This window comes from Pteropus alecto, unplaced genomic scaffold, assembly GCF_000325575.1.
Source record: "Pteropus alecto unplaced genomic scaffold, ASM32557v1 scaffold98, whole genome shotgun sequence".
Classification (NCBI taxonomy): Eukaryota; Metazoa; Chordata; class Mammalia; order Chiroptera; family Pteropodidae; genus Pteropus; species Pteropus alecto.
This window is the reverse complement of record NW_006443570.1, coordinates 15,567,876-15,591,349: the sequence shown is the minus strand read 5'-3', so window position 1 is coordinate 15,591,349 and position 23,474 is coordinate 15,567,876. Positions and strand designations below refer to the sequence as shown.

Below are 23,474 nucleotides of genomic sequence, written 5' to 3'. Positions count from 1 at the left end.
ATGGAACTGTGTGGATTGGAAATTAAAGGCAACATGGGGACAGAAAGAGTCCTGGCCTAGGAATTAGGAGTCCTGGTTCCAGCTCTTTTTCTGCCAGTGGGACTGTCACCATGCCTCTTTGGGTCTGTTTCCTTCTGTCAAATGACAGGATAGGCCAGATGATCTTTACTGGCCTCTCAAACTGCATTATTCTAGGGTTCTCAGTCAGGAACTAAGTACCTGGAAACATGACAGCCTGGAAATATGACAGATCTGCCCAGGGTGGAGGCTCCACCCTGAATGCCAAGTCCAACTGATTGGTTGTGGTTGCCTGGAGTGCTGTGCGGAGGAAAACTGCAAAAGATTCCAAGATCCACAAAAAAGAATAGTTGATCAATTAGTGATGTCTACATGTGCTCAGGATGCCCAAATGGTAAGAGTGAGCAGGGATTTGCCACTCCTAGCTTAACGTATTGTTTCCTTTCATGGTTGCAGAAATGTGCCAACTGCTCATAGCAATAAGGACACTGAAGATTAATTTCTCCTGAGGTCCCCTGTGAGAGCAGCAGTGCTAGGGTTCCCATAGTTAGGCTCACCAACCATCCTCACTCAGGCAGATACCCTCGAGTCAGTCTGCCATGCATTCCCAAGAAGCTTCTTTCCCTGCTGCATTTATCATCTCTAAATGTCATATCTTCCGCCTATAATTGACCTCTCTTTTCTTTCAGCCAAGACACAACTAATTACAAAATAAGCTGAGAAAGGTGACCTTCCTTTAAACAATGTGTTCAGCAAACAATCATGATCATTTCTCTACTTTGCTTTTTATTTTCTCTTCCCTACTGGCCTCTTCCTCTCCCAGCCAGGGAGTGGAAGCTCTCAGATGGATGGCCTCAGTGCTTGTAACAGACAGGGGGTTATTTCATACACTAGGGCACTAGGCTGTGGTACAGCTGGCAAGAAGAGAAGGGTAATTATATTGCATCTTGGAGCCGCCGGCAAAGAATTTCTGCATAAAGACCAGATTTGCCGTGTATTATTTATGCTAGCATCAATTTTCCCAGCTGGCTCTATTTACTGAGCAAATTCTCCTTTATCTGTTTATGGGCCATGGTTCAGCACCTCTGGTTACTCTGTACTGTGGAGGGGCCCCACAGGGCACCATACAAATTAAACAAGTGGCTGGATTCACCAGGAGCAGTTTGCATCCTCCCTTCCTGTTAAATTATATCCCTGGGACTGCAGAGAGCTCGCGGTCTCACCTAGTCCTGGTGATGCATGCAGGTGTGTGAAACCAAATCAACAAGAGCAAAAGAAGAAAAACCATTCTTTGGGGCCTCACTGGGGGAAACTGAAAAACAACTTTCTTAGGGGAAATTAGGTGGCTTTGAGGCTCAGGGAATTTCCTTTTTATATTTTTAAGAGCAGGACATAGATGACAAAGAGTTTCGCATTTATGAGGTTACTTCAACCCAGTAACTCAAAAACAGAGCTAAGGGGAAGGGAGCCTCATTTTACAGTTGGAAAAAGAGGGGAGAAAAAATGAAAGAAGAAGAGAAGCAAAGGCAAGCTAGAGGCTTCATGGCTCAGTCACTGTGTTAGGATAGAGTGCAGGTATGATGGTGACACACAAGGTTATCCTTCTAGTCATTAGTGTGTCTTTTCAGAGATGCCCCAAGCCAAGGTGAACTCAGCTCCCACTGAAAACATACATAGTAGAAACGAGGGAAGAAAACACGGCATCAGCATGAATTTCTGGGTCCTTCCACCATAGCATCCTCTCTCACCTGTAGCTCTATGTGTTTCCACAGGGAGACAAGCTGAAGAAACTGAGATGTCTCTTTTACCCAGCCTGAGAGCTTCTCCTGCAGTCTCAAGTGCTGGGTGGCACTTGGGGCACTCCTGCTCAGTAGAGTTGGGGGCCTTGATGCCTTTTCCCTTCCCAATCAACAGCACAGTCACATCTGGTCTCCCTGTAACACTGGGCTCTGCTCCGGAGTCCCCCAGGTCCCAATGTCTACTGTTTCCTGGAAACCTGTTGGCTGGAAGAAGACAGGAGGGAAGGGTAAGTTTTTGAGTTAAGCAACCCAAATGGGTAATCTCTTTGGTTACAGGGTCTCAGTATTCAAGAATTCCTCTATAAGACATCTGTGGGCCTAGAGACCACCCTCAAGGGCCCAGATTACTGGCTATCTCCCGGAGTGGCTCACCAGACGGGGAGATTTGGTCAGACACACTGTGCGCTGACTGCCTGGTGCTCCTGCTTCTTCACCAATGGCCAGTACAATCCGGGTGCTGGGCACAAAACTCCAGGAGCGGCCCAGGGCAGGTTTGAACTTCCCACTGTCCCTGTCTCGTGTCATGTGGTTGGTCACCTGTGACAGAGATAATTGAAGACTTACAGATCCATAATAGTAGTATAGAGGACAACCATTCCCACTGCTTCATTTTACAGACGGAAACACTGAGGCCTAGCATGGAGAAAACACCTTCCCCAAAGCTCCATAACTTATCCATGATGGGTCTGGAACTAGAACCCTGGGCTCCTGACTTGGGCACAGCTCTTTCCACTAAACCACAATGCCTCAGGCATGACTCTAACAAAGGTAATGTCACATGTCTGGGAATAAGCAGTGATGTTTGCACTTTCCTGAAGGGAAGCCAGTGGTGGGTTTTAGCTTATTACCACCGCAACCCAGCAGATAGGCATCCTGAGACCATGTTCACCCAGCCCTTTGTGTCAGGGGGTTCATCTGTGTATGTGGGAGCTGGGGGGAGTTTGGAAAGGGGGTCCTAATCTAGTTAGTCAGCTCTACTCTGCCCAGGCTAGTCACAGATAAGCAACCTGAGCCTTGCAGCATCCTCTTGATGAAGTTCTCCCCACCTACCTCCGGTCCTCCCAGGGCAGGGGCTGTGGCTTGTTCATCACTGAATCCCCACTGCCTAAGCCAGGGCCTGGCACATAGCAGGTGATTACATACATCCCAAAGTCAGGAGAAGGAGGCCTTAGGACCCAGTATGAGAATAAAAGCACAGGAAAACAGATCCTCTTACACTGCCAGTGGGTGCACAAATTAATATAGCTTTTCTAGAATTTGGCAATGTCATATCTAGACATTTAAACATACATGTATCCTTGACTCAGTAGTTATATTTTTAGGCGTTTGATAAAACAATATGAGATATGCAAGAGACTTAGGTATAAGGCTGTTCACTATAGTTTTATTTAAGATAGAGGAAAACCAGTAATGACCTAAAGGCCCCAAATCAGGAAACAAGATCATTATAGTATACCAGGGGTCGGCAAACTAGTATTGCCCCCAGGCAAACTCTAACCCTCTAACTTTTTTTTACTCATTTCTTTACTTCTTAAATTTAAGAAAGTTAGACATTTATACAACCCATGAAGTGATCCCCCTGATTACTCGAGCACCCATCTGGCACTACACACAACCATTACAATAATATTGATTATATATACCTTATACTATACTCCAAATCAAAATTTGTTCTTGACAACCAGATTTTCTTGCCATACAGCCATGCCCATTTGTTTAGATATTCTCTATGGCTACGCTCATGCTATATAGGAAGAGTTGAGTAGTTGCAACATAGACCATGTGATTGTAAAGCCTCAAATAGTATCAGGCCCTTTACAGAAAAAGTTTGCCAACCTCTGTAACATAGATATTTAACAAGATAATATGTTAACTACTAAAAATGGCATTCTTAAAGAATCTATTTAAAGACTAGGGAAATGGAATGAGATGCTAAGCTATTTTTTTTTTTAAACAAGGTTACAGTTTAATTGGAAAGTTGGTTAAAAGTTTACATAGATGTGCAGAGAAAACAATTTTACGGACATATGTAAAAATATGATTTCTGTAGATGTAGAGATTGATTACAGATTTGACTCTTATATTTAACTATTTTTTATCCTTTTATGAAAAATGTGCAGATTTTTAAGGAATTACTTCAGAAATAGAAAAAGATACTTTAAAAGCAAAAAGATCCATTTCTATGAAGTTCTGGAAAAGGTAAAACTGTTGGGACAGAAACCAGGTCAGTGGTTGTCTGGGGCTAGGAGAACATTCTGGGATGATAGAAACACTCTATGTCTTGACTGAGGTGGGGTAACAAAACGAGATACAACAGTATCCATTAGTCAAACTTCAAATGAGGAGAAAGTTACTCTATATGAATTTACTTCAATAAACATGACAAAGTAAAAAGAAAAACAATGCTGTCTCCGATCCCTTGGCTCTTTATGGTCCAATCCCCTCACGGTCCAGTCCTCTAGATGACCGTGGGAAGTTCAGCTGTGACCTTTTCCTAAAGGGCCACTTCAGGGGTTCAGAAGTTGCTATTTAAGGGAAATAGAGAGCTGCAACTAGAAATCATGATCTCCTCACTTGGTGAAGCCCAGGGATCAGAGGTACGACAAGCACGACTGGCCAAGCCCACTTTCTCACCAGCACTGCCACGCCAAGGTCCTGGGCCAGGGTCTTTAACTCTTGGGCCAGCTGCATCATCAAGGCCAAGCCTGGAGGAGGAGAAGCAGAGGGGAGGGCATCAGGGTTCAGGGACTGGGCTGGCTGAAGACTGGACTCCAGTGCTGGAAGATCACATCTCTGACCCTGGACTGTGTCATAACACTCACCTTCCCTCTGCTGACCTCCCAGAAGTGGGGAGACCACAGCGGTGACCGAGTCCACAACTACCACCTTCACAGTCCCTGAAGACAGGTTCACCTGCGGGGTTGGGGTGAAGCAGGTGCTATTAACCAGATGGCTTCTAGGAGGCTCCCATTACAGGACCAAGCTTGCTCCTCTCAGAAACTGGTAAGAACCTCTCCTGACAACCGCGCAGGCATCACTCAAACTCAGCAGTCTTTTTTCCCCACCCCCATTTGTATAAATAACAGATTTTATGAAGATTTGGGTGGATAGAGAGGGTTTAAATCACAGGACATCACAGATAACCTAAAATAATTAAATTTGAGAAATCCCAGTTCAGAGACCTGTGGCCCTGGTCAGGAATTTTCTTAGTGGCCATCTTTCTCCTTAGGGCTAGCCCCCCATCATCTTGTCAGGCCCCTCTTTTCCTTCTCCTGCTTACTTCCCAAATCCCTAACTTCCTTGGAATTAAGCCTTCTCTTTACTTCACTGTCTCCTAGATCATGCCTCTGCAGCCACATCTCCTATATCTAAAATGGTTCCGATTGTAGACTATATAGACAGCCATCTGTTAAAACCATTTTTGTCTATACACAAGCATTAGCATCCTCCTAGTTTCTTGGACCTGCAGTGTCTTTGCTGCTTCCTTTCTCTTCTCCTTTACTCCTTATATCCAAGTCATTTGCTGATTCTGTTTCCACAACTTCTTTTTTCACTTCACATCGGCCGAGTCTTGGATATTCAGCATTACCTGCTCTGTCTTTACATGTTTTCCTTCATCTTCCACTTACTGACTTTTGGCCAGTCATTGGCCTAAGAGAGGATGGCAGGAAAGAGAGAAGCTAAAACTGCCATCGACTTAGTCCTTCCTTACTCTCTGGGAGAAGAAGTTAAAACTCTCTGGCTAAAATGAGCTAACAAGCCTTTCCTGGCTCGTAACTATGGAGCTATCAGGTCATCTGAGGCAGACATACCCTAAAGTCGCCTCCACAGTCCCCACCTTTAGGTTTTCAAGCCCTTGTATGATCCTTTCCCCTTGACTATAGGTAAGTCCTGTGACTTGCTTCAGACTATAAAATATCAAAAGTGTTGTAGTGTCACTCTTGATTAGGCTAAGTTATACGGCAAAAGTAAGGAGACATCACTCCAGTGATTATGTTATGTTATATAAAACTGCATGTTGCATTTTTCTCTCATTCTTGTGCCATCTTGAAGAAGCCAGTGGCCATGCTATGAACTGCATATGGAAAGGGCCACAAGGTAGGAACAGTGGGCAGCCTCTAGGAGTTGAAGGTGGCCTCTGGCCAACTGCCAGCAAGAAACTTAAGCCACTAGAAAATGACTTTTGCTGACGACCTTTGTGAACTTGTAAGCAGTTTCTTCCCCAGTTGAACCTCTAGATGAGAACACAGCCCAGCTGCTACGCAGCTGCCTACTGAGAACCTAAGCTGAGGACCCAGCTAAGCTGTGCCCAGACTCCTGACCCATATAAGTTGTGAGGTAATAAATATGTGTTGGTTTAAGTCACTAAGTTTGTGGTATCTTGTTATGCAATAATAGAATATATGCCATCTTATGATCCTACAGTAAAAAACATAGTCTTTGAACTGGGAGTGAAGAGATTGGGTTATGAGCTTAGTTCTTATCCTAAATATGTAGTGACTTTGGGCGACTTCACTCAACTTCGCTGGCCCTCATCTCTAGAAACAAGAGGGTTACATTAGATCAAGACTGTGTGACTTCATGTCTCAACACACAGGTGGGTCATAACCAGCTAAGACTCCTATGGCAAGCAGTTCAATTCTTTTATGTTCTGTAGTTTGTAAAAATGATATATAATCCTGGCTACATCCATAGGAACATGACATGCTTTGGGGTGAGAGAAAACTTTTAAGACAAATTAAAATATTCTACTGTGTCTTCCAAATCTAACAGTCTATAAATCAGTATACCAAATCCTGTCTAAGTACTAGCAGGTGTAGGAAGGTACCAACCCAAATGCCATTCCAAACCCTCCTGACATCAGGGAAGTTGGACTCAACCCTTGGTCTAAGATACACACATATAACTCAGTTTTGACCAACTAGATGTAAAGGGAAGTGGGCAGTCTACAAGTAGGTTTTGGAGAAAGATTTCCTTCCCTGATAAAAGAGAAGAGGTACACAAAAGAGGCATCTACTTTCATTGCCCTGACTATGGATGTAGATGTATAAAATCCTGAGGCTTTTATCTATAGCAGCCACTTTGCAATCATGAGGGAGAAAAGCAAGAGAATCAGACACACCAATCTAGAGCCCTGATATTGTGGCCCTGCCAACTTCCAGACTCTTGTGAGATAATTAAATGTCCTCAAGTTTCAAATGTCTGTCAGAAAGACTCATTACTTGCAACTGAAAACTGATCTAGTGGGGGAATGCAGAGATGCATACGACATGATCCCCACACTCAAGGATCTTACTGTTTAGTGGGGGAGATGAGCATCTAAACAATGAGGCACTCAGGAATGAATTAAGCACTTAAGAATCCCATCCTAGGAATCCCATCCTGGGAATGGAAAGCACAGCTGGAGTCACCAGATTGCATATCTGCATTTCCAAACATTGTCTGTGGCAGGACACCTGCCCACATACAGATAGCACCTGGTGAGCTGGATAAACCAGAAAAGGGCAGAACAGCAGGCTCACCTGCTGGGTCACAGTGCCTCGGAGGTCCTGCAGCACATCCAACATCTGGAAGATGTCAAAGGCATGTACCACGTGGATCCTCTGGAGAGCTCCTGCCTAAAAGGGCGGAAAAGAGAAGGAGGGGCTTCGGATAAGAGGGAGCAGACGGTTGAGCAAGATGAAGAGGGATTTTAAGCCTGAGCAGGAAAAGGCACCTAGGTAAAAGAACTCAGGTCCAGGATGGCAAATGAGTTTTGTCTAATGGACCAGTTCTCACAGTAGTGGCTGCCTGGGTGTTGAGCTACAAAGCCAAATCAGAGCTCAGTAGGCAAGAGTAACAGGACTAATTAGTGGTGTCTGTCATGGGCAAAAAAATGGGAAAGATACTGGGTGTCTGCCAGCCTTGAATTAGGGTATGCAAGAAATAGGTTTCCTAGAAAGATAGTATGGGTAGCATCTCAGCTTGGATGATGTCATAAGAGGGGAGGCTTGAAGAATACAGTAAGTAGTAATAGGATAGCAAGTTTCAAAGCCAAAAATGACTATTCATCTAAATGGCCCAAATTCTTGCCATTTGTAAGGGGTAATGGAGTCTTCTTTTGTGTCAGGGCCTCAAAGAAATCCAACTCTCCTGCTGTCCTTTACCTGTTCCTCCTCATCTGGGGTTCTGGCCTGAAGTAGCTGGAGGATGCGGGAGGCTGTCAGCCCTCCATTAGAATCAATGTATAGGACATTTTGCTGTAGGCCATGAGCTACATTTGCAGCCACACAGAGACATACCTGAAGAGAGACAAGGTGCTGGGTGAACTTGACTCCTCAAAAAGGGCCCAGAATGGGTACTCCCCATCAAACCTAATCCAGATCTCAGTGACATGAATGGGCCAAGTTCATGCCTCTTTCCTCACCACCCATCTTCTCTCTTCTGAGCTCTGAATCACAAGCCACTGGCAGAGGCTCCCTCAGGGATCCAGGACTGTATACCTGCCTCCCCCAGCCTCCCAGCTGCTGGCTGCATGTGTACCTGAGTTTTGCCGCTACCTGGGCCTCCTGCAATTTCAGTCACTTCTCCAGTATAGAGACCAGCATCAAGCAGTTTGTCCAGGCTGATGGCAGAAAAGTGGGGAATAGAATTAATACAGGAACTGGAGAGTACAGAAGGGAGTAGGAGCCAAGAAGAAAAGCAAGACTTCCTTCCAAGTGTGATTTCTGTCCAGAGACCTTATGAACGTCTCTGATCAGGAGGCTTTTCTTGGTGGAGTTTCTTTTGGGGAAAGAGAGCACAGCCAAGTGTTCCTCCATGGCCCCTCCTCAACCTTTCACTCTCAGCTTAAAGAGCATCTCTCCTCAGAGGTCTTTGCCACCCCATCAAAAGGTCTTCCTTTCATTCTCCATCTCAGCCCCTTGTGGGTTTCCTTGATAGCATTTTCCATACTTTATCTTTTTTTTTTTTTTTTTTACTTTGAAATAATTATAGATTCATAGGAAGTTGCAAAAAATGTACAGGGAGGTCCCATATGCCCTTCACCTAGTTTTCCCTAATTGTAGCATCTTGCACAATAAGATGAATGGTACAATATCACGCATTGACATTGGTACAGTTCAGAGAGCTTATTCAGATTTCCAGTGTTACATCCATGTATATCTGTGTGTATAGTTCTATGCCATTTTATCACACATGTAGGTTTAAGTAACCACCACCATCAAGAAACAGAACATTTCTATCGCTACATGGCTCTCTCGTGTTACCCTTTTTATAGCCACACCCCCTATCCCCACCTCTAGTCCCTAGCCCCTGGCAACCACTAAACTGTTCTCCATTATGTTATTTCAAGAATGTTATATATATAAAATCATATAGTATGTAACCTTTGTGATTAGCTTTTTTCACTCAGCATTGTTCCCTTGCAATCCATCCAAGTTGATGTGTATATTGATAGTTTGTTCTTTGTTATTGCTGGATAGTATTCCATGGTATGGATCTACCAAGTTTGTTTAACCATTCACCCACTGAAGGACATTTTAGCTGTTTCTAGTTTGGGGCAATTATGAATAAAGCTGCTATGAACATTTATATACAGGTTTTTGTGTAAACCTGAGTTTTTATTTCTCTGAAATAAATGCCCAAGAATACAACTGCTGGGTTGTATGGTAAGCATATATTACTTTTATAAGACATTACTAAGCTATATTTTCCAGAGTGGCTATGCCATTTTGCTTTCCAACTAGCAATGTATGAGTAATCCAGTTTCTCCACAATCTTACCAGCATTTAGTGTTATTATTTTTCCTTGTTTTTAGCCATTCTGGTAGCTATGTAGTAATATCTCATTGTTTCTTTTTTTTTAATTTTTCAGTTACAATTGGAATACAATATTATATTAATTTTAGGTGTTACAACATATCATTGTGGTTTTAATTTGTGTTTTCCTAACGACTAATAAGATTAACCATACTTTTATGTGATTATTTGTCACTTGTATGTCTTTGGTGAAATGTCTGTTCGTGTCTTGCCCATTTTCTAATTGGATTGTTTGTTTCACTGTTGACATTTAAGAATTCTTTATATATTCTAGATACAAGTCCTTTGTTGAATATGTGGCTTTAAAATATTTTCCCCACTTAATAGCTTGTCTTTCATCCTCTTTTGTAAAGTTTTAAATTTTGATTAGTTTATAATTAAGATTTTTTTTTCATTAAAAAATTATCAATTTTTTTATAGATCACACTTTTGGTGTCAAGTCTAAGAATTCTTTGCCTAGCCTTAGTTCCCAAAGATTTTCTCCTGTTTTGTTCTAAAAGCTTGATAAGTTTTAAGTTTTACATTTAAGTCCACACTCCATTTTCAATTTTTGTATAAGGCAGGAGGTTTAGGTTTATTACTTATGATGTCCAATAGCTCCAGCATCATTTGTTCAAAAAGCTATACTGCTCTTCCACTGAAGCATTTTCGCATCTTTGTCAAAAACCAGTTGGACGTATCTGGGGTCTTTTTCTGGGTTCTCTATTCCACTCCATTGATCTGTGTGTCTATCTCTTTGCCAATATCGCATTTGTCTTGATGACTACAGCTATATAGTAAGCCTTAACATTTGGTAGTGATTCTTCCAACTTTATTTTTCTTTTTCAAAATCGTTTTAGCTATTCTAGGCCATTTGCTTTTCCATAAAATTATTAGAATAAACCTATTTCTACAAATAACTTTGCTGGGATTTTGGTAGGAACTGCATTAAAACTATAGATCAATTTGGGAAGAACTGACATCTTTGCAACGTTGAATCTCCCAATACACAAACACAGTATGTCTCTCCATTTATCTGGGTGCTCTTTGATTTCTTTCATCAACAATTTTTAATTTTCAGCATCTAGATCCTATACTTACTTTATGAGATTTAGACCTAATTATTTTACTTTCTTTGAAGCAATTGTAAGTGGCGTTGTGTTTTTAACTTCCATTTCCACATGTTCATTTTGAGTATATAGAAATTCAATTGATTTTTATGTGTTGCTCTTGTATCCTGCAACCTTGCCAAATTCACTCATTTGTTCTAGGAGTTTGTAATTATTTTCTATGTGTTTGTTTTTGTCTGTCTTCCCCATTTGGCCCAGAGCACCCTGGGGCAAGGACTGGGCTTTGCTCACTCTTATATCCCCAACACTGGCACAGTGCCTAAAACATAGGAGACACACAATAAGTGTTCCCAGAGAAATGAGTGATAGAATAGTACTATTTAGTTCCTATTATTGTCAGCCTTCTGGCTGTGGAAGCCTTGGGATAAATTCAAGACACAGCCAATTCCCAATTCAGGTTCTGTGCTTGAACCACCATGAAACAGGTCATTACCCACTTCCATGCCCTGCCCATCCTACCGGCTGAAGCATCTTCTCCTCCTACACCACAGCCTACACCAATGCCTGTGTGTCCTGACCACACACATCCCTTATCTAACCCTGCAATTACCTTCACAGGTGCCAGTCCTCTGAAATTGTTCTTTAAGACCTTCCATGAAAAAAAAAAAGACCTCCCATGACCCCCCTGTATTGCCAAGTAGCACCTTAGTAAGCACCCCATCTATTTCAATTCCAGGGACCCTGTGATAATTACCATGGGTTCCTGCCAGTCAAAATGCTCTGGTTACCACTGCAGCCTCATGGCTTCTTGAGACAAATGTGTTCATCCTGTCTCTGTTTAATAAGCACCTGTTTAAGAAGGCATCCAGCCTCTGCCGCTCCCGGATCCCATTCCTCCCACTGAGATCAGAGAACCCGCAGTTTCATTACAGCAGTGCTTCTCCCAGTGTGGTCTCCAAAACAGCAGCAGCAGCATCCCCCGGGGAACTGGTTAGAAGTACAAACTCTCAGGCCCCACCCCACACCGACTGAACCAGAAACTCTGGGGTAGAGACCACATTCAAGTTCCAACAAAGTCTCCAGGTAATTTAGATGCATGCTCAATTTTGAAAAACCATTAGGCTAGGCTAGTGATTCTCAGTCCTGCCTGCCTATTACAATCGCCAAAGGAGTTTGAAAAGAGGCTGGTATCATTGATTCTGAAACTTGCCTATATCCTGGAGTCATCTAGGAGCGTCAAGATACACTGATGCCTAGGTCCTGCCCCAGAGAGCGTGATTTAATTATCTGCAGAGGTCTGGCTTTGGCATGTTTAAAGAATGAATTACCAGAGAAAAGTTGGAAATTTCCAAATTGGTGGCTGGTTGAATAATTAATTATGGGTAAATTGTGATTTATACATATTATATGTTATATGGCTATTAAAATGTCTTAAAGATTTTTTAAAGACATTGGGGAAATGTTAAGACATTGGAGAGAATATTAAGCAAAAAGGGATAACACTGTGTACATTATCTAACACGAATCTTATAAGGTAAATATCTATGAACACAAAAAGGCTAAAATTATTGACTGAAGTGGTTTTTATTTTTTATGTCTGTGTGTTACAGATCGTCTACCATGAGTATGTATCACTTTTATAATCAGAAAAACACTAAATGTTATTTAAACATTTTTTATGATGCTCTAACATTCAGATCTGCAATAAAAATTTATCTTTTAAAAAATTAGACTTCCAGGTGATTCTAATGTGCAGACAAGTTTGGGAACCATTGACCTAGTCCAGATAAGTCAGAACTTCTGAAGGTGAGACCCAGGTATAACGATTTCTTAAGTTTCTCAAATGATCTAATGTGTGGCCTGGGCTAAACCACAGGTCTTGATTCTCCAGTCAACAATCAAGCATTGTTGGCTGTGAGGATCACTCAGCATAAGAAATTTCATCTGTTTTGTTCCATGTCTCCTACCGCCTAGAGGACCTCCCTACCAATCACCTCTAACTCGGCGCATCGACGTGGAAAGACCCCCCTGCCCGCCTTGTGGAGCAGAACACCTGTGTTTTACCATTTATTCTGGATACAAGTGATTTCCAGAATTTATCCTCCACTTTTCCCTCTGAACTGGCTTTTGGTCATTTTTTTCAGCCATTCATTCAAACATTACCTGAATGCCTCACATTTCCTGAAGGCCTTATTTTAAAATGAGGGAGATACAGAGACAAACAAGACATTTCCCTGGCCTTCAAGGAACCACCCGTTTCCCCCAATTAATACGGCTTCTTCCAAGGTACACTACATGCCCTATTGTCCTCATGAAGATCCATACTGCACATTAGCACTGAAGGCTCTAAATCAAAGAAACCTGTTTAACTTGGATTAACGGAGTATTTCCTAAATTTTTGACTAAAGAACTCCCCTCCCCCTTACTCTTTAAAAGTCACATTCACTAACTGTCTACAGACCACTGTGAGGAAGGAGAAGCCTAGGCAGTCATCTTTGATTCTTCATGCCTGTATCCTCCCTGGCAGTAAGGCTTATCACATCTCCTCTCCAACACGTCTCCTGCTGTCACCTGCTGTAGATCGGACACCCACACCCCACCACTACCATGCCTCTCCTTGGCCTCTCTCCTGCTAGCCTCCCTAGTCCCATCCAACCTGCACACCTCTACCACACTGCCTGTAGCTCTGCTTTCATAATACAGCCTCCCGCCTCGAAGGAGACAACAGGGCAGATGAGTTAGAATATGGTTCTTAGACTTAGGAGTGTAACAGATGTGACTTCAAGTGCCTGGTCTGCCATTTACTAGCTGCACGATCTTGAGCAAGCCATTTAACATGAGTTCCAGTTTCTTCATCTAAAGAATTATGATTTTAATCGCAATGTGCTCATTGGTGGTTGTGAAGAACAAATGAAATAATGCACCTGAAGAGTAAGCATGGCACCTGCTTCGTGGTAAGGACTCAGAGGAAGCCCACCCATTCCTCAATGCCCAAGGCCTGCCTCCTTCTCAGAGCTTTCCTGAACCACTCTGACTTTCCCGGCGTGATCCACTGCAGCTGCAATCCTGCCAGTTTACCACCTGACTGTTCCCTAAATGCTTCCTCTGAGTATGTTGGTTTTATAAGCTCCCTAAGCCCAAAGGCCAGGTCTGCTTCCTGTTAATCACCCCCTTCTTAATGCCACCGCCACATGTGTACACCTCTCTATTGTATTCGTCTGCTCTTCTCTCTACCCACTGGAACCCATATTCCTTAAGTGCAAGAGCCTTGCCTCACTTGTATACCTATCATGCGAATGTTATCTGGCACCCAGTAGGCACTCAGCCAGTGCTTGCCATCAACAGACTTAGACACCCAAACAGGGGGAGCAAGCACCATGCTGTGTGAACCTTGCCAAGAGAACATGTCATGGAAACAGCAAGGGCCAAAGACCTTTGTGGTGGCAGAGTTCTCCATCAAGTTCCACACAAACAGGCCAGGAAAGAGGCCGACTTCTTTGGCTAGAAATGGGCTGTTGTCTTCCAACTCTCTCCCTTTCCAAACGCAGCAGAATATAGCTACTCCTTTATGGAAGCTCTCTTGCCCCTCCAGCTGCAGAGTAGGGGACATGGACCAAGTCCTGGGTCAAATACCGCAGGGCTTAAGCCCCATCCTCTGCCCCTCACTCCTCTTGGGTTAAACTCATGGGTTAGTAATCACTTACAGGGTTCACTGAAGAGATTATACAACCAACAGTAAATGGCTGGCACATAGTAGGCATTCCACAAATCTTAGTCCTGCCATGTTTCTTGCCCTATCCTTAAGTTAAATAGAAGGTGGGGCCAAAGAAGTGTTGCTCTGACCTGCTAAATAATAATGAAATACTGACATCTTACAGGACAGTGGTTCTCAATCAGGGGCAATTTTATCTCCCTGGGGCCAAATATTTGGCAATGTCTGGAGACATTTTTGATTGTCACAACTTGGGCGGGGGGAGGTGCTACTTATTGGCATCTAGCTGATACAGGCGATGGATGCTGTCAAACATCCTATAGCGTACAGGACACTCCTTATCATCACGAAAAATTTGCCTTTCCCAAAACATTAAAAGTCTGAAGTGGAGAAATCCTGTTATAAGGTAAGAGAACTCAGAAGTCCTGACTATTGGTCCATGCTGCCCTCACCACTGCTTGAAAAACCCTGCTCTCTCTAGAGCATCAAGTTTCAAAAGCTAAGCCAGAGGCAGCTACATCCTCAGGCCTCCCACCTTTTCCCCCAACTACACATACAAACCTTCCAATGCCGGTAGACAGGATGGCAGTGGAGGTTTTCAGTTCCTCGTAGAGATCAGCGCCATTGAAGGGGAAGGCTGAGAACTGGGCCAGCAGCACCCGCCTCAGAGCAACCAGGGCCTGCGGAAGAGGCAGGGGCAATTCAGGATGATGCCAGGGGCATTTCAACCCCAAAGAGACCAGAGAATTCAGCAATGAGCAATGACCAGCCAAGGGAGGCGGCATCTCAGGGTCTCATACATAACCCTTATCAATCTCTGGGAACCCTTCACTCCTTTGGTTCAGGGATGGACATTTAGAGACACCCAGGTTTGCAGCATGGAGAGCGTCAGCTCACCTTATAAGACAAGCCACATTTCAGGGCTACCTCCTCCAGGTCTGCAGAAACCAGGTCCACTACTGAAAACAAAACACATATGGTTGATTGGCAGGAAGGGCGGGGCCTCCCACACGGCTTTTCCTCATCAGTAAAATAGGGTGACAATTCCACTTTGGAGCAGGCCATGTCAGGAGGCCTACAGGAATAGAGCCACAGGACCTGGCGTGGTGCTGGGCACACAGTAGGGGTTCTGCCCTTCCCGGGGTGTGGGCGCCCACTCCCACCTTCCAGAGCCTCTCCAGAAGGGTGGGGACCGAGGAGAAAGCAGATGTCTCCCTCCTGGGTATGCCAGGGCGATGGGGCCGGCCTCTGCGCTGTGCCCTGCTGTGTGGCGCGCACGCACAGTCACCTGTCTTGATCCCACGGCTCCTCAGAAGCTGGACCATGTCCTCGGTGAGGCCTGGGCACAGTCCGGCCCTGAGCACGCCCATGTTCCCTGAGGGCCCGGGACCCTCTCCAGACGCCTCTCAGCGCCCTTTCTGGAGGAAGTACGGGGGCGGAAGGAGGCGGCGGTGCGGCGGGTGAAGACCCCGCCGGGTGAAGACCCGGCCGGGTGTCCGGTGCCCAGGGCCCGCCCGCCGGGAACGCACCACCGCTTCCGGCTTCCAGGCTCCGGGATCGGGTCGACAGCGCCACCTGCTGGCCTCGCGCGATGGACGCGCGGCCTCCCCGCGACCTTCCGTTCTAAATGCTGGGTCAGGAGACCTACATGTTAGGCCAAGACAGTAAAGAGGGATCAAATCAATCAAATAGTATGATATTACGGATTATGCCATGGGTGCTAAGAGCAGTAGAGGACACCTGCTTCTCTGTATTTTCCTTTTTATTTTTAATGAATAACAAAAACCCTGACTACATAGAACACAAAAAATAGAATTTGGTATTTTTAAATGTCCTGACTTTGCCTCATCCTGGAAGAAACAAAACAACCTTACAAGGTTATCTCCTCATAATCCAGTAAGGCAGGTGCTATTTTTACACCTATTTTACAGGTCAGGAAACCCAGGAAGGTGAAGTCTTGTGCCAAAGATTACATACAGAGCCCGTGAGGGCAGAAGCTGAACTCAGAGCAGACAAATCCACATCTAAATGCAAAGCCAATGCTGTTTTAACAGCTCTCTTCCCATCCTAGAAGCAGTGTGTATGTTTTACTACTGTAGAGTGGTTTCCTTGAGAACAGAAATAATGTCTGGCCCACCCTTGCATCCCTCTTCATTATCACTCAATATATGAAGATACTTGGGGTGAGGGTATGGCACATTCAGAATTCTAGCAGTATAAGCTGGGTATGTGTGAGCTATGAACCCCATGACCTTATGGGCTTTCCCTATGCCTACTTGACTGGACATAGTGGGGCTTTGCTGCCTAGAATTTCTAGATATAGAGCCTCAGCATTCTACAAAGTCTCCCACTCCCAGAGACCCATTCCAGTGCTGCCTACCCTCCATACCAGGTGCCTTTCATCCACCATCCTTCTTCTCCTTCCCAGGGCAGTTCTAAAGGGCACAGGTGGTAAGCGTTTGGGGAACTTCAGAGAAGGGCAGGGCTGCTGTAACCACAGAGCGTTGGCGCTGGAAGGGTGATGGAGTCTGTTCCTTGGCTTTATCCCACTCCAGACCCTGGTCCTGGGCAGCAGCAGCCTCAGATCAAGGGGGAGGCTGGCCCCTAATTGTTACACTCTGCAATGATTATGAAGTCAGCTCATTGTACTTCCATCCCACCCAAACTAAGGGTGGGTCTGCTGCCCCCAGTTTCTCTCTGCTTCCTGTCAGCTTGGATGTCCTGCATGGTGACAGCTGTGGTCCTGAACAAACTAAATGGCGTCAGAGATGCTCTATAAAGTGGGAGATGGGGAGGAGGCCATGCTGAAAAAGGAAACCTTCAACATTTTGAATGTGCTTGATCAAAATTCGAAGCCCTTTCCAAACCCCAAGTCTATGAACAGGACGGTCGCTACCAAAGGACTCCCACTTTCCTCAAAAGGCAGTTTGGTAAACTTCTTGGAGGAAGATACCATCAATCTACCGTAAGACACAAGTCTGGCCCTTTCCTCCTTTCTAAGGCTGGAGCTGGGGGAGGGGGTTGTGATGCGGGGGTGGGAGGGGCTTGAAGAAGTGGTACTTCCTGGACTTGTCACAACCTAGTCCCTGGACTCCCCAGGGAAGAGCATGTGTACAGGTTGCAACATGGATTCCCGACCCCAAATCAGTTCTCGGAGGTATGTAAGATTCCCCTCCAGGAGGCCTCAGGGATTAGTGTGTGTGTGTGTGTGTGTGTGTGTGTGTGTGTGTTGGGAGGGTGTCAGGCAGGAACTGAGAATAATACACCATAGTTTGTGCTTTGACAGGATACTGAGGAACCAGAAGGAGCTTAGTATAGCTTGGGAGGGGTGCAGTTAAGGGAGACTTATTGGAGGAGGTTATTTGTGAGCTGAATCTCCTAGGAAAGGAAGGGAGTGAGCCAGTGAAGGAGTGGTGGTGCCAGTTAGTGTGGGTTGAGGAAATTATCTGCAGGGCACTTTCATGGGTGTGTGACCTGTGCAGTCACACACAACTCCACACTTAGAAGGGCCCTGTTGTTAACTTTAATTCTCTACTGTCGTTTTCTTGAAATTCTCAATAATTTTTGAAGAAAGGAACCCACAAGCTATGCAGCTGGTCCTGATTATATGAAAGGGATATGGTGTCCATTCCCTAAGGCAGGGGTCCCTAACCCCTGGGCTAGGGACCGGTACTGGTCCGTGGCCTCTTATGAACTGGGCCACACAGCAGGAAGTGAGAAGTGGTCCAGTCAGCAAAGCTTCACCTGTATTTGCAGCCGCTCTCCAGCGCTAGCATCACCGCCTCAGCTCCACTTCAGATCATCAGGCATTAGCTTCTCATAGGAGCACTGGTCCCTGGTGCCAAAAAGATTGGGAGCCACTGCCCTAAGAGACCTATAAATAAGCCAGTAAGGCTTAAGAGATGAATACTTGTAGGAAACTTCATGGTATAATGGGAAAGTCTAGGGCTATGAGCCCAAGATCAAACCCAAGTTGTACCACTTAGAAATATATGCTGTAGACAAGTTCATTAAGATCAGGGAGCTTCAGTCTCTCATTTGAAAATAGGAGCTAACACCCATCCAGCAGAGACTATGTCCAGTATATGCCCAATATCTAGCTGCCTTCCATGCCTATTCAGCACTGGTGTTTTGAATAAGTAAATATAAAACAGAGATTCATTAGGATAATCTGAAGTATAAATGGCATCAATACTCAGACATTTCAGCCCACAAAGGATCTCGGTGAGGGAATCCTCTAATTCCAAATGTCCGCCAAGGGCTAGCATGGGAGGTTTGGGTTGATCAGGGTTTCTTAAGAGGAGGTCAATGGGGATAGAGCTCAGGGAGAAAAATTTGGCCCGTCAACCAACCATGAAGCTAGAGGCTGGCCTGGAGTAAGAGATCCAGGAGTTGGTTGTTGGACTTGGCCAGAGCAGCTGAGGGAGGTGGGGTAGGAAGCAAAGGAGAGGACCCACAAAGCGCCAGGGGCACATGGCAGCCACATAGCATGGGGTAGGAAATCTTGGTTTCAGTTCCAACTCTGCCATCAACTTACCATGTGACCTTGACTGCTCTCTCTAGACAAATGCTCTTCAAACCGTAGGTTGTGACCTATTAATGGATCAGGAATTCATTCTAGTTGGTGGAGATCAGTATTATAAAAAGGAAATAAAACAGAATAAAAAATTCCAGAGCACATCACACATAGTATAAGTACTGGTTTGTGCAATGTGTTTTAGTTTTATATGTGTGTATGAGTATACTAGGTTGCCATGTAATACAGGTTTCTTACTTTGGATCAAGATTTTAAAAAAGACTTGAAAGCCAAATTTTTTGAGTTCTGTAGTTCAACAGTAAAAAAAAATTAAGCAGCGGGGAAACATGTACAAGTTTTTTTTTGTTTTTTTTTTTTGGTAGTAGCAAAGAATTGGTAACAATATACAACAGTTAAAATGACTGAACCAGAGCTACATGTATAATACAGATGAATCTAAAGAACACAATATTGAACGAAAAAGCAAGCTGCCAATAGATACGATACCATTTATTTATGTAAAGTTAAGAAATATGCAAAATGGACCTTGCATAGAGATAACATACATATAACAAACTTGTAAAGGCATGGGAAATAATAAACACAAAATTTAAAATTTGCTGGTTACCTCTGAGAGGGAGGATGAGGACTGAGGTGGGGAAAGGAAGTATCTAGGGTCCTGTACTGATCAGGCTTGAGTTCTGAAGCTGAATGATGGCTAAATAAAAGCTTAATATATTAGTCTTAATATCCTTGAATATGTCTAAAATAGTTCATAATTTTAAAAAATTAGAATGAAAGAAAAAAGTTTCAATCATTCACCCCGATATATGTATATCAATTTTACATGCTATATATTAATATTGTTAAATGTTATAAATTCTAAGTAAATAAATCAGTAATTACATTAACTATTAAACAATAGTAAGTACATATTAGTAAAGCTTAATTTATTATTTTTCTTTTAGATACTTTTGGATATTTTTTCATACCCAAGTAGATCAGTGTGGTCATTTCCTGGGGCGCTTGCCCCCCACTTGGAGGGAGGACTTAAAGTTTTATTAGTGTTTCTCGAATTGTGGTGTTCAGAACACCTGCATCAGAATTGTCTGAGGATCCTATTAACTTTAGCAGCTTCCCCAGTGCCATCCCACCTGGGGGCTGGAGACCAGGAATATGCACTTTTCCCTAATGAGTGCCCTGGTGAGTTTGATGCACTGCTGCACAGCAGTAAGGATGTTCTGAGCTGTTCAGAAGCAGCTGGGGACCCTTGCAAGTCAAGCCTGGCCTCCAGGAGCTTCTAGGCTGCATGGGCTGGGGTGGCCTCCTTCATCTGGCTCATCTGTCCTCCTCTCACTCCAGGAGGCCAATGCCAGGGGATGATTCTGAATGCAGCTCAGATGACACCAGCATCTCCCCCATCTCATCCACCTTGTTGAATCCCATCAAACTGGCAGTGACCCAGCCCAACAGCAGCTTCTTTGCAGGGATGCTGGAAGGCGAGCTGAACAAACTCAGCACCTCCTCGGTGGCCAAGAATACGGGAAAGGGGGACATGGCCCTCTGCCCCCACCAATCTAAGTCCAAAGTCGCTCCTGGGGGCCTGCTTGACCTTGACAACCCTGAGCTGGACACGGACACCTCCTCAACACGCTCAGAGTCCTCCGTGGTCATGGATGTACCAGAGGCGCCCTTCATCTGTGAGCATACGGTCAGCGATTCCACGGCTGTGGTGCGTTCGCCTCCTTGTACTCTTGGTAAAGGCTTACTGACCATCCCCAATGTGCCAGGCACTGAACTGAGCTCTGTAGGGAATGTGAAGATATCTACCACCTGCATCTTGAGCTCAAGTTCATGGGTTAGGAGAGAGGGTATGTATGCCTGTGAAGAACTCCAGTGCAACCTAGAAAGGGCTCAGTGCTGTAGGAAGAGTTCAGATGCCAGGAGTTCAGAGGGAGTATAACATTACTTCCAGGTAGAGGAATTGGTGGCTCTTGGTAACATTTGAGCTGGGATACAGAGGTAGGATTTAAACATCTGGAGATAGGGGAAAGTCATTCCATGGAGGGGCTGACACTAGCAAAGGCTCATAGGTGAGAGAGTTGAAGAGACACCAGGTCTTAATCCAGAACATCCCACACTTCCATGTGCCTGCAGATCTGATCATCTTGTTAAAAATGAGATTCCTGGGCCTTATCCCTTACAGGTTCCGATTCAGTAGGCATGGGGGTGTGGCCTGAAAATTTGTACTGCTAACAAATTCCCAAGTGGTGCTGATGGCCCACAGACCTCACATAGAGTATCACTGACCTAGAGTAACAGAAGGGGAATAGAGATGAATGGAAAGTTAGTCTGGGGTCATTTTCTGCTGGTCCTCCAATGTTGGGCTACTTTATAGATTTTTCTGTAAGCAATAGGGAACAGCTTTTTGCAGTGCTTTATGTGTGATGATGGATGCAATTTGAACTGTATTTAAGGAAAATAAATCTGGAAGCCCCATCGTTGGATGGCCTAGAGCAGTGTTTCTCAAAGTGTGGTTCCCAGCATCAGCATCATATGGCAACTTGTTAAAAATTTAAATTCTTGTCCCCTACCCCCCCACTTAGGCATACTGAATCAGAAACTGACTGGGCAGGGGCTAGCAATCTGTGTTTTAACAAGTTCTTTAGGGTGTTTTGATGCACACCAACTCTTGAGAACTGGCCTAGACAGAGGAGAAACTGGAAATGAGAGACAGGCAGAAGACAGCAGGCCAGGAATCCTCAGTGTTAATAAAACTCCCTCAGATCCTTAGCCAGGCTTGGCAACCACTGTTGTAGTACAGTGTATGGGCTCTGGAGCTATTGGTTTGAACCCTGGTTCTGTCACTCGATTGCTGTGTGCCTGTGGGTCAGCCAGTTACCCTCTCTGAACATTTAACCCCATCCGCAGTGAGCGAGGTGGACAAGATGGTCTCTAAGGTCCCTCTCAACTGACAATAGTCTAAGAAAATATGGAATAAGGGTACACTCTGAAGTGGGTGGGATTGCACAGGGAGAGTAGCATATGCAGCGGGCACGGGACTCCACATCCAATTGAGTGCCTTACACCTCCCATCAGACCTGCCTCTGTTCCAACAGGGACAGGGGATGGAGGTGGGGTGGGGTGAGGGGAGGCCAGACCAGGCCAGGTCTGAGGAAGCCTTGGGGGCTTTCTTCCCCTAGATTTCCTGGACCTATGCCTTGGGCAAGCAGCAAGTCAGTTTCTACCAGGTCTTGTTGCAGGAGGCGACCAAGAAAAATAACGAGCCTCCCAATGCAAAGACTCGCCCGTGGATCTTCAACAAGATCTTGGGCACCACCGTCAAGCTGATGGAGCTGAAGCCTAACACAAGTTACTGCCTCACCGTCCGTGCTGCCAATGCAGCCGGGGTGGGGAAGTGGTCCAAGCCCTACAAAGTGAGCCCTGGGAGAAGGGGGCATGAGGGGTCAGGGAGAGACGTCTGCACCAGGGGCTTTGGAGGTTGGGGATACCCCTATACCCCCAGGACTCATCTCCTTGCTTGCTTTCCTTCCACCTGGACAAATATACATCAATTCCGAGCTGTTCTCTTTTGGGAGGTTTAAGGATTAAGTCACTCCAGCGCCCACTGGAAATGCAAACTAACATATTCATTAGCATCACTATGATATTCATCTTTCAACTTGGTGCCAATGATCTTGAGTGAGTGGGTCGGGAAGTCAAAGGCATTGAAATAGGGGAGGCTGAAGAGGGACAAGGGAGCAGTCTGTGGGGGGTAGTGGAGTGTACAGGGGTACAGGATGGGGGAGAGACCCAAGTACACAGCTCTACAGATGGAAACATCACAGGTCTGAATCATGCCTCTTTGCACCTGTTTCTGGTGTTGATGGGTTAGTTGGTAAGGCTAGCTAAGATCCCATTTAGCAAATGAGGGGTGGAGGAGAACAAAGAGGTCAGGTCTGGGAAGGAAATCTGAGGGGTCTTCTTGTGTTATTTCAGTTTGCAACTGTGGCCACTGACCTGAACAGCTTCCCCGAGAACAACCCCATCCAGATCACTGTGCAGCGCAAGGAACCCCAGAGGAAAACAGTGACCATCGGGCTGGAGGAGATGCGGAGGCTGGAAGATCTGGAAAACTTATTTCCCTATTAGGGGGGAGGGCCCCAGGAAGCCCCTTACTGACCTTCAGCTTTGGCCCAGGGCCCTCAGGAACCAGAACCATGAAATGAACCACTTGTACCATGCCAGGGAACCACTCACCATCCTGCTAGCCCAGGACCTGGCAGTAGTGGTACCGGAAACTCCACCACTGGGTTGGGGCACCTAGACAGGTGCTCCACTCACCTAGACACCGTAGGCCTGGCCAGGTCAGCCACTGCCCATAGCTGCTAGGCAACCCCCTCTCCAGGTCCAGGTCCCTCATTAAAGAACTGCAGGTCACCCAGAACCCCTAGATTCTGCTTCATACTGTGGACAGCTGAGCCACCGACATCCACCTTCTTCGCTTCTTGGCTTCTGCCAGGACCAAGAGTCCAGGTGGGTGGGTAGGTGGGGGTGGAAAACAAGGGGGGGTTGAGCAAT

At 45.2% G+C, this 23,474-nt stretch overlaps 2 protein-coding genes across 6 annotated transcripts; one reads left to right on the top strand and one right to left on the bottom strand.

Moving 5' to 3' along the window:
* Positions 1-784: 784 nt before the first annotated feature.
* RAD51D (RAD51 paralog D) lies at positions 785-15,912 on the bottom strand. 5 transcript variants are annotated; one of them, XM_015599358.2, is made up of 10 exons: positions 15,666-15,912; positions 15,275-15,336; positions 14,939-15,057; positions 8,340-8,421; positions 7,964-8,098; positions 7,340-7,435; positions 4,640-4,730; positions 4,392-4,522; positions 2,190-2,354; positions 785-2,021 (listed from the first exon to the last, which is right to left on the bottom strand). In XM_015599358.2, the coding sequence occupies exons 1-10, from the start codon at positions 15,745-15,747 to the stop codon at positions 1,938-1,940; spliced, it is 1,047 nt and encodes a 348-aa protein (XP_015454844.1). In that variant the 5' UTR covers positions 15,748-15,912; the 3' UTR covers positions 785-1,937. The 5 variants fall into 5 exon arrangements, with proteins under 5 accessions (XP_015454844.1, XP_015454845.1, XP_006925017.1 ...); XM_015599359.2 differs by having other exon boundaries at positions 15,275-15,333; XM_006924955.3 differs by having other exon boundaries at positions 4,452-4,522; positions 15,666-15,911.
* Positions 15,913-17,133: 1,221 nt separating this feature from the next.
* On the top strand, positions 17,134-23,434 carry FNDC8 (fibronectin type III domain containing 8). Its single transcript, XM_006924954.2, has 4 exons — positions 17,134-17,342; positions 20,256-20,625; positions 22,097-22,330; positions 22,893-23,434. The coding sequence occupies exons 1-4, from the start codon at positions 17,134-17,136 to the stop codon at positions 23,043-23,045; spliced, it is 966 nt and encodes a 321-aa protein (XP_006925016.1). The 3' UTR covers positions 23,046-23,434.
* The last annotated feature ends 40 nt before the right edge of the window (positions 23,435-23,474 follow it).